We start from the raw sequence: 17,197 nt of genomic DNA, 5'->3' as shown, positions 1-17,197 counted from the left end.
TGTGTGTAGCATATAACAGCTAAGTATAACAGCTGCTTTTACAACACACAAACGGAGAGTAGTTTTTGAAAGGCTTGCAGCTTGTAGAATTTTCAACACATTAGGCGTTCAAGAAAACTGGAATCTTTCAACACTTTAAACGCAGGTATTAGATAGCCACACCAAAGCATACAACGACCCCACAAGGTTATCTGAGGAATTTGAGACGAGCTCTGCGTAGTGCACTGAAGCTGCAGTTGGGTTTCATTACGACTCTATATATACTGTATTCTCTGCGCAAGACATGGTGCAGAACGAATAAGAGCAGAGCGCGCTCGAGCGCAAAGCTTCCCACATGCACGCTACAGTATCACGATCAGATGACACTAACACGTGCTGTCATATTTAGCTGGCTCCAGTCCAGAATTAATCCAGGATTACACTTTAACACACAGAGAACTGAATGACTAATAAACGCAGTTGACGGAGGATTCATCTGCCGAAGACTTTTTGAGAAAAGACAATCAACAATCTATAAAAAAGAACAGACGACACAGACGAGAGCCAAATCTAAATCAAAATAATGATGTCTAAAGGAGCGTTAGTGTTTGTGTTACTGAGCGCGTTAACAGCTTACTACGTTTATTTACCAATCCCGAATAACATAGAGGAGAGATGGAAACTAATGCTCGCAGACTCTTTCTTCAGAAGTTTAAGCCAGTTGGTAAGTTTTGCTTGCATTTGTATTTTAACACGTACTGAGCTGCTTGTAATATTGACAGCCATCAGTCTGAAGTTTAATGCCGGTTTAACGCACATATTGCCATGAATTTGCAATGTTATGGCCATATATATATCGTTTTATTATTTTGGACAGGCTTGATCAAAGAATGTGATTAGCATCCAATCGCAGCAGCAGTCTGTTTGTCGGGTCAGTTTAACGTGTGGTTATTTGTTGGTATTGTTTGGCATGATACCACACCAGCAGATTTACAGTTTAGATATTAGCTCAATTCTTAATCCGAGGATTGTATTATATATAGGAATCTTCGTGGCTAATAATAGCTGGACGTTATAGCAGGAAATAATGGCAATTAAGTAAATGCATGTGTAAATGCACACTGTAAAACCCGACAAGTAAACTTAACTCAAACCGTTTGAGTAAACAGATTGCCTTGATTTAAACCATGTAAGTTTTGAAACTTTGCATTCAAGTAATTAAGTGATTAACTAAGTGCTGATTGAGAATTAGTGATGAACAGCTGCTGTTAACAAACAGAATCACTGAAGAAAAGAGAAACACAAGAACTACTACAACTGACTTCAGACACAGCCTTAGATGAAATCAACTGAAATAAAATACATGAAATCTCTCAAGATCTGATTAAACAACCCCACAAACAGCATCACCAGCTCCACTTATTAATAACCAGACTGACTTTATTTCTGTCAGACGTCTACAGAAGATCTTATTGAGAATGAACTAAGGTTTAGATGTTGATTTATTGTTTCATTTGAAGTAACCATGTTAGAGATCAGTGTTTGCTTTAGTTGTGCTCTTGACCCTCGACTTCTGTCTTAGTCTTTTCTCTGGCTGTTATAACCGTGTGTTTCTAAAACACATTTGTTGTAACTCAAAAGCCCAGAAGAAATGCCATCAGGTGTTAACCTGTACCTGGGTGTAGGTTATTATACTTTATATTGGGATGATAATCATCAATTATTGAACTGTACTTAGTCTAATCTCCGATGTAATAGGTGTTGTGTAATTTGATTGATTATAGTAAATGGATGCTAAGAGCCAGTGGTTCTGTGATAATCCGTTAATACAAAGACTTTCCAGACAGTTTGGACTTCTATGGTGTTAATTAGTCACACACAGACATCAATAATCAGCATATGAACCTCAACAATGGTGACCATAAAAATAAAATGCTGCAGAGCATGCTGGGAGCCATGGATGAGTTTTGTACTACAATAGTACCCAGCATGCATTGCAGCATGTTTTTTTCGTCACCATTGTAGAGGTTCATATTCTGATTATTAATGTCTGTGTTTGACCAACTACTGGCATAGAAGAAAAATGTATGTGTACAAAATGTTTAGAAAGTCATTTTTATATTAACTGATTATCACAGAACCACTGGCTCTTAGTGTCATTTTTACTAGAACCACTTCTACAAATTACACTACACCTACTTCATCAGAGATTAGACTCCGTACAGATCAATAATTGTGAATAATAATGAATAATTATCATCACCAATATAAAGTATAACAACCTACACCTAGGTACAGGTTAACACCTGATGGCATTTCTTCTGGGCTTTTGAATTACAACAAATGTGTTTTAGAAACACACGGTTATAACAGCCAGAGAAAACACAAAGACAGAAGTCGAGGGTCAAGAGCACAACTAAAGCAAACACTGATCTCTAACATGGTTACTTCAAATGAAACAATAAATCAACATCTAAACCTTAGTTCATTCTCAATAAGATCTTCTGTAGACGTCTGACAGAAATAAAGTCAGTCTGGTTATTAATAAGTGGAGCTGGTGATGCTGTTTGTGGGGTTCTTTAATCAGATCTTGAGAGATTTCATGTATTTTATTTCAGTTGATTTCATCTAAGGCTGTGTCTGAAGTCAGTTGTAGTAGTTCTTGTGTTTCTCTTTTCTTCAGTGATTCTGTTTGTTAACAGCAGCTGTTCATCACTAATTCTCAATCAGCACTTAGTTAATCTTAATTGCAATGTACATCTTCTTTAAGTGAACTCAACTGAATTAAGTTCAGAGTACTCATAACTGTGAGTTTTTTCAACTTAAACGGTTTAAGGCAACCGGTTTCCTCAAACGGTTTGAGTTAACATAACTTGTCAGGTTTGAGTGAGGCTGTGTCTGAAGTCAGCTGTATTTCCTTTCTCTCTTTTCTTCAGTGATTCTGTTTGTTAACAGCAGCTGTTCATCACTAAACTCAATTATCACTCAATTAATCACTTAATTACTTAATTGCAATATATATCTTCTTTCAGTGAACTCAACTGAATTAAGTTCAGAGTACTCATAACTGTGAGTTTTTTCAACTTAAACGGTTTAAGGCAATCGGTTTCCTCAAATGGTTTGAGTTAACATAACTTAAGGATATCTGTTTACTCAAACCGTTTGAGTTAAGTTTACTTGTCGGGTATTACAGTCAAGGCAATCGGTTTACTCAAACGGTTTGAGTTAAGTTAACTTGTCGGGTTTTACAGTGCACTTTAAATAGGGGAGCGTTGGAATATCACGTCTAAATCCCCGCCCCCCCCCCCCCCCCTCCCCTCAATTTGTCTGTTACAAATGAACTAGTTTCACTGTTATTACAACTATTGTGTGAGTTTTAACAGTAGGTTGGTTGGGTTGGGTTGTGTGAAATTAATGATTTTTAAACCATTACTCATCATCCTGACATTTTAACATTTAAACATTTGATATAAATCTCAAACAAATTGGAGAAAATAAATACATGCAAGCAGTGCTGAACAAATCGACAACATAACAGTGTGTGGGTGTGGGCTTTATGCTGCATCTCAACTCACCCATTTAGACTATGCCCCTAAAGTATAGGCTTCTGTTTTTCTGAAGAAAAAGTATGTAGCAGAAGATTTGGCAAGTTTTGGGACATATACCACATCATATTTGCATTCATCATGGACTGTGCTTTTTCATATTGCATGCACCCTGTCATCGTAAACGCAATCGATCAATCAATCAATCATCTTGTGTCCTATATTTCAGTTCAGTTGATTTTAATCTGTGTCTTTCATGTGAAGAAGTCTCCTCATGTTTTTGTATAGTGACGCATTTAAAAGTTGTTCCATGGTCAAGACTGAATGGTTTAGAAAATTAACCTATTACCAAAGGAGACGGAAGACTAAAACTGGTGGCTAGAGACTTAAGGCTTGACTTGATCACTGTGAACATCACTGGAGTAACATCATTTAACATCAAGTGGCTTAACAATGGGCTGTTGTCCACTGAACCAAAAGATTAGGGGATTCTGGCTATTAGTGAGATGATCTCAGCTGATCAACCATGTGCCTGCCCTGTTCATAACCCTTTTGAGAAAATGCAGCCAGTCACTGTGTGACTTCCACTGGGAGCTCCCAAAAACTTCATTTTAAATGTATTTTTTTTATTTCATTTTTCCCTCTTCACAGGCCGAACTGAGTGAGTGGATGGGACTGTTGCACTACATGAAAGTTATGATGTTCATCACCATTGCAGAGCGAGTAGTGCCTGTGTCAGATGAGAGGGTGCAGGTGTCGGATGAGAACTTTGATGGGGTAGAGGTGATTGTGTATCAGCCAACCCAACGACAAGAAACAGAAGAGCTACGAAGAGCCATCATTTACCTGCATGGAGGAGGATGGTGTCTTGGCAGCTCCCGTGAGTACAACTAATCACACTGCTGTATAACCGTGTTCTAGCTTTCATATCTGAACTGTAAGGTAAATGTTTTTATGAAATTTGGAATTTCAAAGTTTTAAGTTCTCCATTATGATGAGGGGTTTCTGTTCAATCAGACTGCAGAGAAGCAGTTTGGGGCAAAAATGGGACCAAAATTAACAAAAATGCACACTGAATTCAATATACAGGTGCAAAAAATAAAGGTGCAAAATTAAACAAAATAAATTATGAGTGTCAAGATTAAAGTGAAATATGAAAATAAATGAAAAGTATAGAATGCAGCATTACATCTAGATCTAGCTCATGCTGCACCAAAGAGTACTCTTTAAATTAATTTTTAAAATTATAACTTTTTTTTTGCAGCATTGAGCATTACAGCCAATCACACGTTATGAAAACTGTTTTGAACACATATAAACAGTAAAAAAGTTCTGTTAAAAAAAACTCCTCCTTTAAAGTGCTATTAGTCTCAAAAAAAAAAAAAAAGTGATGGTTAAAGGTGTTACAGTTTATTTTAATGTGTCCTTGTTACACTGTAATTATTAGGGGTGTAACGATACACTCAGCTCACGATTCGATACGTATCACGATACTGGGTTCACGATACGATATGCATCACGATATTTTGAACAAAATTAAAAAATTCAACTGAAAATCAAATAACAGATTTATTTAACATTAACAGTGTTCAATAACTGTCTTGTTATACATGCAACTAAAAGAATATACAATACTTCAATATAAATCAAGATTTAGTTTACCTTCAGTACGTAAATAAATTAACAATGACTACTAGGTGTCACCGACCAATAAAACTGAATTGTATCATGAAATCAAAATTAGGATAGCCCAAGAGAGAACTTCTTTAAGCAGTACAAGTGCAACAAAAAACACGTCAAGTAGTGTCCTGACTCCTGTTCAAGTAATTTCAACACAAACAGCTTTGGTTTTTTTTTTTGAGGTTACTTACAGGTTTTTTTGCAAGAAAACCAGCATATCTACATTTTCTGGCAGTAGCTGGGATCTTTGCGCATTAACAATATCCCCTGCTGTCGAAAAAACACGTTCACTAGGAACAGAAGTTGCTGGAACTGTGAGGTAAGCCTTTGCAAGAGGTGAAAGAAGTGGGTACATTTGAGCATTTTCTTTCCACCATTTCAGTGGACAGCTAGTGAGGGGAATAGAAGTGTCCTTTTTGTACATGTTAATCTCTACTTCTATCCTACTTTTGGACTGGGTGACTGGTGGTTCAGAAAAAGTTGCACCAAAGAGCTCTTCCAGTGCTGTCTTTTTACTAGGTGGCTGTTCTGGCTCAACTCTGTGTGCTGCATCTCTTTGATCTGCTGCATCAGTGGGATCTCCATCACTGGCACCTCCCTCTTTCGTTTGCTTCCCAGTGACAGCCTTAAAATAAAATAAAATAAATAAAATAATTAAGGTATACTAGTAAGTAAGTGTAGTTTCAAGTACATACACAAAAGGTGTGCACAAAGTAGGTTACACAAACATGCAATTAGAGTGACAAACACACACAAGTGCAAATACATAGATTCTCAGACAATTTGTAATGCAGACATACCTGCTGTAACTGGTTTGATTTGTTTTTCAACCGGTGGAAAACCTCTTCACGTTGTTCAGGGAGTAAGTGGGGCAATGACCGAAATCTGGGGTCCAAGGCAGTACCCTCTAGTAGATAATCCTGTTCCTCTGTGAATCTGCTTGAGAGGTTTTGCAGGATGGCTGTCTTCATGTTAGCAATAGTTGTGGAGTCTTTCTCGTCCGGTGTCATGCTCTGTTTGATCATGGCTTTCAAGGGCAATATGAGTGACAGCGTGGGGCTCTTTTCATCAGACAGGACAGTGGTGGCTTTTTTTAGCGGTTTAAGAAGGTTTACGATTTCTTCGGCGTCACTGATGCCAGCGCTATCCATAGTATCGAGTTGACGTGCATTTTTGCGCACCTCAGTGCTCAAGAGGGCTGCCGTTATCGCAGCTTGTTGCTCGAGATAGCGTTCCAGCATCTCCATTGAGCTGTTCCAGCGTGTAACAACATCCATGATAAGCTTGTGTGATGCGATCTCAAGCATATTTTGCTTTGCCGCGAGCACAGCTGTTGCTGTGGTACTGCGGTGAAAGAAAGCTACGACTTTCCTCACGCGACCCAGCAAGCGACTGACGCGGGGAACATTCAATCCTGCTTGCGAAGCAAGATTCAAAGTGTGTGCAAAACACTTAATATGCGGTGACATCAACCATGTTGCGTGCGTTGTCTGTAACGACAGCAATGCTATGAGCAGATCTTTCAAGCTCCCACTCTTGTATGGTTGCTTTTAAGACATCAGCTATGTTTGTACCAGTGTGCGACTCGAAAAGCGGGCGAGTCTGAAGCACAAAACTTTTCATTTCCCACTCTGTGGTAATAACATGCGCTGTGACTGTGATGTAACTCTGAACAGCCCGCGAAGTCCATCCGTCAGTTGTTATCGCCACACTCTCAGCATTTTTCAAAACATCCGTCACATTTGCTTTAACTTCGTTGTACAGGGCTGGAATTACCTCCTGACTGAAGTGCGGGCGTGACGGAATATGATACCTGGGCTCCAGTACCCTCACCAATTCGCAAAATCCAACATTTTCGACGACCGAGAATGGCCTCATGTCTTTTGCGATAAAAACTCCGATGCACCTGGTTATTTCTTGAGCTTTTGCACTTGACTGAGACCATGTTGAAGCAAAACTACGTTCTAAAGATATTTGGCCTTCTTTAACTCTCTTTTTCGCACCCGGTTGCAGGAGTTTCTCTTTGTGGTACCGTTTTAAATGACACATCATATTTGTAGTGTTCGACGTCGTGTATAACAGTGTTTGTTTACAGTGTTTACACACAGTTCGTGTTTTGTCTGTTTTTTTACCGTCCTCCTGTCGAGTAACTGGAAAACCAAAATGCTGCCAGACGTCAGACTTGTAAGTGGACGGAGCATCTACAATTTCAGATGAAGTCGAACTCATTTTGCCCTGCTACTGCTCACAGTTCAAGCGATTCTTCATTTGAGCCTGAATGCAAGCGTGACATATGACGCGGCTGCGGTAGCTCAACCAATAGGATAAAACGGACGTCAAATCATAAAAAAAAAAAAAAAAAAAAAAATTGTTGAATATCGTCATAACTCTACGATACATATCGTGACATTTTTGCATCACGATAAATCGTACCACGATATATCGTTACACCCCTAGTAATTATGCATTTAGGTAGTAAGTAATAATAATTAACAATAGGGCTGCAACTAACGATTATTTTGATAATCGATTAATCTGTCGATTATTTTTACGATTAATCGATTAATCGGTTTATGTACTTATATTTTAGTTTTTTCCATTTTTTCCCCAAGTAAATTATTAATAAATGGTCTTTATCATTCAGCATAGATTTAAGAGATTTTAACCATTTTGCACTGTCATATCCTCATCAAAAATATACCTGGAGTTGTTTTATTGTGTTAGTAATCCTTTGTCGAACTCTTCTGCAATCAGAACACTGACCCATACTCTAGCAAATTTCACAAGGAGATTTCAAATAATGTTTTCACCATGGCAGTCCTTAGAGCTCCTAAAGTAGTTTAACATCCTGAACAAAGCTTATTAAGGAATCTTTCAGAACATATTTTCACGAATAATAAGGATAAAACAGAATAAAATTGCAGTGCATTGTATTTTATTATTTACTGGGAAACAGCTTTATAGCTTTTGCTGTGAAATTGTAAACAATCCTTCAAAAAAAGTGCCAATGGCATGAAACCTGAATGGAACTCACAATTTAAAGTAAAATCCATCAGAAGGTTGTCCAGAAAAAAAAATAGGACACACACAAAAAACCTGCTGTGTGAAAAAGAGCAGTGAATACTTAGAAAAAAAAGTGCATTTCAAATATCTACATTTACCTCTCTCATTCAGTCATAATTAGGCTGCACGACTGAATTTTGAACTGGTAAACGACAAACTGATCACAGAACATGTTTGTAAAGCTTTAAATGTTAACAGTTAAAAAGCAATGTTATCAGCTTTTACGACTAAACATTTGCAAACAACATTGTACTGGAGAATCTGCACAAATGAAAGTCTTAGGGGCCGTTCACAAATCGCGCCTAAAAACGCGTGGAAAACGCTAGGCGCACCGCTTTCTCCTTCTTTCCAAAGCGCTCGCACAGAAGCGCCCCTGAGGCGTCTGCCTTTGCTAAGCAACCATGACGTGCTCTCTCCTTGAAGACGCGGAAATTTCAGCAAAGGATAAATGGATTTGCAGCTCAAATAAATCGCTTGCAGTAGCTCTGCTACTAAGTTTATTTCAAAATGGAAATCCATATACAACTATGATCAGCTGTTCCTTTCATCTTGACTGAGCTTTTAACGTTGTTACGGGAAAGGATAAAGCTGATTGGTTAGTTCTTGTCACATGACCCGCGGTGCGGTTGCGGCATTCTGAAAAGTTTAAATGTTTTTAACTCGATGCGGTGCGGTGTTGGAAATAACGAACTTGAGCACGCAAAAGACGCGATATGTGAACGTCCCCTTAAACAGTTCAGTAGTGCAGAGTTTACAGGTTACTCTTCTTTTTTAAAGGCTCAATGTAAAGTACTCCCACATCACGCTGAATGCTGCAGACATAGACATCATATGATGTCTATGGCTGCAGAGACGCTGCTCGGGAAGCACGTGACATAAAACAAGGCCAGCTATTGGCTATTCGCTACTTCTCCTGTTGTACTGGCTGAGTAAAACCTCCGGTGGCTCATTACTGCCACACTTTGGTCACCGCAGATTTGAAATATGCACGAAATGAGCCGCTTACGGCAAATAAAAGTTATTTAGCAACGAATCGATGACTAAATTAGTTGACAACTATTTTAATAATCGATTTTAATCGATTAAATCGATTCGTTGTTTCAGCTCTAATTAACAACATGCAATTACTGTAGGGTTAGGATTGGGGTTAGTTGCATGTAAGTATGCGTGATTTACTGTTATTACTATGGTAAAAACATGTAATATATATTTTGTTTTAATCCATGGGTACTATTTTCATCACTTATTCAAATAAAAGTCAAAAGTATATATATATATATATATTTGTTTTCCTTCTCACCTTAGGTATGGGCCCATATGATCTGCTAGCCAAGCACATGGTTACAGAGCTCAATGCAGTTATTGTGTCTGTAGAGTAAGTATCATATGTTGTTCCTTCAATAAAAATGCTTGCTTGCTTCAACAAGGTCACACAGGATCTGGTGACTGATTGATGTAATTTTATGTAATTGTGCTTATAATTTCTATTACAGCCATTAAATTGTTAATTAATTATCAGCAAATTAATAAATCAGAATCAGAATGAGCTTTATTGCCAGCTATGTTTACACATACGAGGAATTTGTTTTCATGACAGAAGCTTCTGCAGTGAATGATAGCAACACAACAAAAACACAGATAATAAAAGAATAAAAAATAGAACAAGTAAATAAGGAATAACAATATACAAATTGACAATTGTATGTGCAGGTATATTACAATAGACAGTTTTATATGTACAGGTATATTATGTGCAAATTTGAAGTGTAGACTAAGTATTTGTGTTAGCTAAATAAGCGTATGAGTGTATAAATCGGGTTGTTTGTTCCACAGTTATTATCAAGTGTTCCTTAGATGGATTGCCTGGGGGAAGAAGCTGTTCCTGTGTCTGGTCATGCTCGTGCTCTGTAGCGTCGACCGGATGGCAACAGTTCAAAGAGGGAGTGTGCTGAATGTGAGGGGTCCAGAGTGATTTTACCAGCCCTTTTGCTCACTCTGGATAAGTACAGTTCTTGAATAGAAGGGAGGGTTGTACCAATGATTCTCTCAGCAGTCCGGACTACCCTCTGTAGTCTTCTGAGATCAGACTCTACTGGGCCTTTTTCACGATGGAGTCAATGTGAGTGTCCCACTTTAGGTCCTGAGAGATTGTGGTGCCCAGGAACCTGAATGACTCCACTGCAGTCACAGTGCTGTTCATGATGGTGAGTGGGGGGAGTGCAGAGGGGTTTTAACCCTTATGCGTTGTTGGGGACGTTTTCGTCCACTAGGGGGTAAAGTTGAGTCTTATTTTGGCCACAACTTTCTCTGTGTTTGAGCTAATGGAATTATTTTTGGTGACAAATCTTATTTTGACCCATATTTTGGGAAAATGCTTTGAAATTTTTCAAAAACTCAACGGTACACTGTGGGCAAAGTCACTACCCTTTCGGTATGTTCGTGGATGAAAACATCCGCTAAATTAAACTGCTGTAAAAATGTATCAAATAAATATATTTTTCAATATTATTTGCATAAATCTATTAATCAACCTCAGTCCTGATTAAAACTACCAAATGTTTAAAAAAATTCCAAGATTTTAACTCTTTAATTACCAAGTTAATAAATGATGTCACTGATTTGGGGGAAAAAACACAAAATTACATATTTTCAATATAAAAAGTGATTGTGGACTGGATATTTTTTTACCTTATATCACAGTCTTGGGCATGTCAAAGATTAGTAGCAACATTGGCTTTGATGCATTGTTAGTTTTTGTACAGCATTAGATTTTATTTTTTTCTCCCTAATTTGTTGTTGGTAGCTGTTTTTGCCCCATTGACTTCCATTATAACGACATTTTTTGATTGCAAAGCCATGACACCATATAATCATGCATTCTTGATTGTTTGTGGTTTTCCCTTTTGGGAAGAGGTAAAATTTTGTATTTTTACAGTTGATCACTATGTGGGACCATTAACCCTTTAGATAGGCCTGTGCAAAAAAAGGCTTCGTTTCTGGCTTGTATATGGAGTATAATAGCAAATTAAAGTGTGTGTGTGTGTGTGTGTGTGTGTGTGTGAGAGAGAGAGAGAGAGAGTGTGAGAGAGACCTTTGTGCACTTGTGTTTTTTCCCCCAAAATCAGTGACATCATTTATGAACTTGGCAATTAAAGAGTTAAAAACTTGGATTTTTTTTAAAAACATTTGGTATTTTTTTGTTTTGTTTGTTTAATGTTGATTAACAGATTTATGCAAAAAAAAAAGGTAAAAAAAAATATATGAATCTGATAAATTTTTACAGCATTTTTATTGAGTGGATGTTTTCATCCTGAACATACCGAAAGGGTAGTGAATTTGAACAATCCACAAGGGTTAAACATGTGGAGCTCCAGATTGTTAAGACTGCACCAGACAGCCAGCTGCTCAACCGTCCTGAATGAGACCAATGAGTGTGGTGTCATCTGCAAACTTCAGGAGTTTGACAGAGGGTTCTTTAGATGTGCAGTCGTTGATGTACAGGGAGAAGAGCAGTGGGGAGAGAACACAGCCCTGTGGAGCTCCAGTGCTGATTATACGGGTGCTGGATGTGTATTTTCCCAGCCTCACTAGCTGCTGCCTGTCTGTCAGGAAGCTGTTGATCCACTGACAGATGGAGGTGGGCACGGAGAGCTGAGTTAGTTTGGGCAGGAGGCGGTTTGTAATGATAGTGTTGAAAACCAAGCTGAAATCCACATACAGGAGCCTCACATAAGTCCCTGCAGAACATAATGCAGTCCTGTAGTAAGTTCGTGTGGGCAAGGAAGAGGACAAAGGGGTCGGCAGGACTGCTGACGTATTTATTAAACAGAAAATAACTTAAACTTTGCAAACACCAAATGGTGACTTCTATTCTGGCACGTTGTCCCGGCACTTCCGATTTACTCTTTCCGGTTTCGTTTCCGGCTTCGTGTCAGCAGTCCGTCTCTGAAGAGCTAGATACCAACGAGTGATCTGCGCGTTGGTATCCTTCATGCGGTGGAGCCACTGCAGCGGAGCTTGGTCCGAACAGAGGGTGAACTCCCGTCCCAGGAGATAATAGCGGAGGGTGAGGACGGCCCATCTGATGGCAAGGCACTCTTTTTAGATGGTGCTTTAACTTAGCCTCTCTCTTCAAGAGCTTCCGGCTAATGTACAGCACCGGCCGTTCCTCTCCCTCTATCTCCTGGGACAGGACTGCCCCCAGCCCCCTGTCCGACGCGTCTGTCTGCAACAGAAAAGGGAGAGAAAAATCAGGAGAGTGTAACAGCGGCCCGCCACACAGGGCAGCCTTGACCTGAGTAAAGGCCTGCTGACACGGCTCCGTCCACTGGACCGTATCTGGCTCCGGGTGTGCTCCGGGTGTGTGTTCACAGTGTGTGTGTGTGTTCACTGCTCTGTGTGTGTGCACTTCGGATGGGTTAAATGCAGAGCACAAATTTCCCAGGGACGTGGGCAGGTCGCAATAGCGGCTGTCTTATCAATTTGGGGATGCACCTGCCCCAAGTGGAAGCCCAGATACCGTACTTCCACCCGCCCAATCGCACACTTCTTTGGGTTGGCCGTGAGCCCCGCTCCCCTCAGCGACCTCAGGACAGCCCTCAGATGCTGCATATGCCGCTGCCAATCATTACTAAATATAATGATATCATCTAGGTAGGCAGCTGCATACGCAGCATGGGGCCGTAGGATCCTGTCCATGAGGCGCTGAAAGGTAGCTGGAGCCCCGAACAAGCCGAACAGAAGGGTAACAAATTGGTGTAATCCAAACGGCGTTGTGAAAGCTGTCTTTTCTCTGGACAATGGAGACAAGGGGATCTGCCAATAGCCCTTTGTTAAGTCCAATGTCGAATAAAAGCGAGCCGTGCCTAGCCGATCAAGCAACTCGTCAACCCGCGGCATTGGATACACGTCGAATTTCGACACAGCATTCACCTTGTGGTAATCTACTCAGAAACTGAGCCGTCCGTTTTCGGAACTAAAACTATCGGGCTCGCCCAGTTACTATTAGATTCTTCTATTACCCCCATGTCAAGCATAGCGCCTAATTCAGCCTGAACTACTTTTTTCTTGTGCTCAGGTAAACGATACGGCCGGCTGCGAACTACCACGCCCGGCTCGGTCTCGATATGGTGCTGAATCAGGTTAGTACGGCCCGGTAGGGGCGAGAAGACGTCGGCAAACACTGCCTGCAATTTCGTTAAATCAGTGAGTTGGGACGGCGAGAGGTGATCTCCACCTGGAGCCAGGGCAAGGGATTGTGGTTTGATATTCGCCTCTGGCCCGAGATCATCCTCTCCGCCAATCACCGTTGCCAACATCACTGATTCCGCCTCATTCCCTTTTTTAAGGAGATTGAGGTGGTAGATCTGACGGGACCCGTTCCTATCGGACCGTATTACCTCATAATCAAGATCTCCGACCTGTCGTGCGACCTCGAACGGTCCCTGCCACTTAGCCATTAATTTGGAGCTCGACGTTGGGAGTAATACAAGTACTTTCTCTCCCGGTGCAAATTTGCGTAACCTAGTTCCCCTGTTATACAGCTGGCTCTGGCGGTCCTGGGCTTGTAACAAATTCTCCATTGATAGCCGCCCCAATGTGTGGAGTTTTGTTCTCAAGTCCAGCACATACTGAATTTCGTTTTTGCCCTGAGATGGTCCCTCCTCCCACGTTTCTCTCAGTACGTCGAGCACCCCCCGGGGCTGGCGTCCATAGAGAAGCTCGAAGGGGGAAAACCCCGTGGAGGCTTGCGGGACCTCTCGCACAGCGAATAACAAGGGCTCTAGCCACCTATCCCAATTTTTGGCGTCTTCGTGAACGAACTTACGGATCATGGATTTAAGCGTGCGATTAAATCGTTCGACCAGGCCGTCGGTTTGTGGGTGATAGACGCTAGTTCAAATCGACTTAATGCCCAATAATCCGTACAGTTCGCGTAGCGTACGTGACATAAACGCCGTGCCCTGATCGGTGAGGATTTCTTTTGGAATCCCCACCCGGGAGATAAGACGAAACAGGGCATCCGCAACACTTTTAGCGGAAATGTTGCGGAGGGCCACCGCTTCAGGATATCGTGTTGCATTATCAACTATGACTAGTGCAAAGCGATGTCCTCGTGCCGATCGCTCGAATGGCCCGATGAGGTCCATACCAATTCTCTCGAAGGGGACCTGCATTAATGGAAGAGGGCGCAAAGGCGCTTTTGGGGCGGCCGGTGGGTTTACCAACCGACATTCCGGACAAGACGCGCACCACCTGCGCACGTTGTCATGAATGCCCGGCCAAAAGAAACGGGCCATGAGGCGATTTAGTGTTGCTGCCTGTCCCAAATGGCCCGCCATAGGATTAGAATGAGCCGTGTGGAAAAGCATTTCCCTGCGGCCCTTTGGAATTAACAATTGGGTTGTATTCAATTTTGTCCGAGCGTCTTGGGTCACTCGAAACAACCGGTCTTTTAAAATGGCAAAATATGGATAGGAGAGCGGGAGGGCAGGTTGGAGAGACTGGCCATCGATAGCGCGGACCTGTTGAAACGCATGTTTTAGGGTCTCATCCTGAGACTGCTCCAGAGGAAAGTCATCACGCTCCGAGAGAATCAGTCTCCCGATTTCGTTCGGTTCCCCTGAAGCAGAACCCAGTGGTCCTGGCTCAGTTTCCCCCACCTGTACCCGCGCGGTCTCCTTCCGCGCCTTATTTCCCCAAGAGGCATCCGCACATAACGACCCCAATAAAACCGTAAACGCGGGCCAATTCGTTCCCAAGATTATCGGATGCCGGAGGTGGGGACTAACCGCCACCTCCACACTATGCTTTTGTCCTTGGAATTGAATTATAATTGGGACAACCGAATACTCCACCACATCCCCGTGTACGCACCGCACCTTAACCACGCGGCTTGTATCCAATGCCCCCGGTTGAATCAGGCTTTGATGGATTGAGGTTTGGTTACATCCTGAATCCACCAAGGCCGGATATGTACCCCCCTTGATACTCACAGGTATTTGGTACTCACCAGCCTGACCGGGGGTGACCTGTGGGACGTCCGGGACCCGGATCATCGTCCCCACCTCCATCACTGGACACCTGTCCACGAAATGCTCCGGGTCCCCGCAACGCCAACAGGCCAGCCCAGACCTACCCGCCGCCCCAGTGGCAGGGAGTGGATTGGAGAATTGGCGTGGAGAGAGCGGAGAAACGGAAGCACTGTCCCCTCCGGCAGGCACAAGCCCCGCCCCCCTGGCGGGGCCCTGGGACTCACGAAGTGCCCTTGGTCAAACCCGCCCCCGGGGCGAGACACGAGGAGGGCCAGGTGGACGGGACCTAGGGAGAGGGACAGGGCGAGAGAGAGAGGGGGGAGAGAGAGAAGGAGAGATAGAATTAGTAGCTGGGGGTGCGCCGACCCCTGGGCACACCACCATGTGGTCCTCCGCCAGATGGATTTTTGGGAAGCCGAGCGATGAACTGCTCCAGCACCACCAAGTCGACGACATGCTCCACGTTGCTTCCCTCGGCTAGTAGCCACTTGCGGCAGGAGTCCCGGAGCTGTTGGGCCATCGCGAAGGGCCGACCGGCCTCGCCCAAGTCCAGGGACCGGAAGCGCTGAAGACCAGGAGGTTCGCCACCGGAAGTTGTTGGGCGGCCACCTGGGCCTCGCCGGAGAGCAGGGGAATGAGGCGCACCGGCCTCCGGATCGTCCTGGGCCCCCATCTTGTGCAGTGGCAGATGGAAGGGGGCGGCGGGCGGCCTCGGTGCGAACCTCCCGATCAATCCAGCTCCGGAACCTCTCGCGGTCCTCCTGCTGGGCCTGAACGATGGCCTGGAATCGTCTTTCCTGATCGGTCCTCAGGTCCAGCAGGGCCTGGTGTTGTTCGCGGTGCAGGACCGCGAGGGAAGCAATAACGTCCGCAAGTGGCGTGGAGGACGGGCTTTGCATGGCGGCGGCGGCGGTCCTACTTCCTTCCCGGGTTTCGGCACCAGTGTAGTAAGTTCGTGTGGGCAAGGAAGAGGACAAAGGGGTCGGCAGGACTGGTGACGTATTTATTAAACAGAAAATAACTTAAACTTTGCAAACACCAAATGGTGACTTCTATTCTGGCACGTTGTCCCGGCACTTCCGATTTACTCTTTTCGGTTTCGTTTCCAGCTTCGCGTCAGCAGTCCGTCTCTCTCTCGCTTGCTTCCGACTCTCCTGGCGTTTTATACTCTCTCCACGCCAATTACTAGAACCAGAAACAGGTGATGATAATTTTCGCCCAAACCACTCACTTGCCGCTCGTCTCCTGATTCTCACTCCCGCTGCAGACTTCGCTAAACCACGCCCCCCCTGCCACAAGTCCCATGTTGACTAGGGTTGGGAATCATTAGAAATTATCTGGTTACGGTTCCACCAAATGGTTCCGATTCCGGTTCCATTAAAATCATTAAACAACTATAAAAAAATAGTGGTAAGGAAAAATGCACAATACTCAACTACTCAATGCTCAGTTCTGTTTATTACTTACTGTGAACTTAATTTAAAGGTTGGCAATGTCAAAATTCAACATATATTACAGTATACGGATCTTCATAAGTAGGGTTGTGTATTGTTAGAAATTTAAATGGAACCGGAACCAGAACCAGAAAATGTTTTTTTTTTTTTACTATTTCACCTTCATTGAATGTAGTTTTGCTGGAAGGTAGTAATTCTAGTCCATCAATCAGCATGTGCTTCAAAGTTTATGTTTTTTACATTATCAATAACATTTTGCATTTCAAGCAGGAATAAGCTGGCTGGCCAAATAGTCCCTTGAGGGCTAAGACACTTGTTAATTTCCCTAAATTAATAAAATATAAAGTGTTATACTCATAACCATGTATACACACTGTCCATAAAGCCCCTATATTACAGATAATAATGCAGTCAGGAGATGGTGTGATGCAATAGGTGGTTT

At 42.5% G+C, this 17,197-nt stretch overlaps 1 protein-coding gene across 2 annotated transcripts in view; it reads left to right on the top strand.

Annotated features, from left to right (window-relative positions):
* The first annotated feature begins 307 nt into the window (after positions 1-307).
* The window catches only part of LOC132123119 (arylacetamide deacetylase-like), a 39,649-nt gene continuing 22,759 nt past the window's right edge, over positions 308-17,197 (top strand). For both annotated transcript variants that reach the window (XM_059533657.1, XM_059533656.1), the window contains exons 1-3: positions 308-703; positions 4,176-4,404; positions 9,573-9,642. In XM_059533657.1, the coding sequence (XP_059389640.1) occupies positions 563-703; positions 4,176-4,404; positions 9,573-9,642 (440 nt within the window). In that variant the 5' untranslated portion in view covers positions 308-562. The remainder of the gene's footprint in view (positions 704-4,175; positions 4,405-9,572; positions 9,643-17,197) is intronic.

The sequence above is a fragment of the Carassius carassius genome, chromosome 41 (assembly GCF_963082965.1).
Source record: "Carassius carassius chromosome 41, fCarCar2.1, whole genome shotgun sequence".
Taxonomy (NCBI): Eukaryota; Metazoa; Chordata; class Actinopteri; order Cypriniformes; family Cyprinidae; genus Carassius; species Carassius carassius.
Note: the sequence above shows the minus strand (reverse complement) of the source record. Positions and strands in the feature narration are given on the sequence as shown.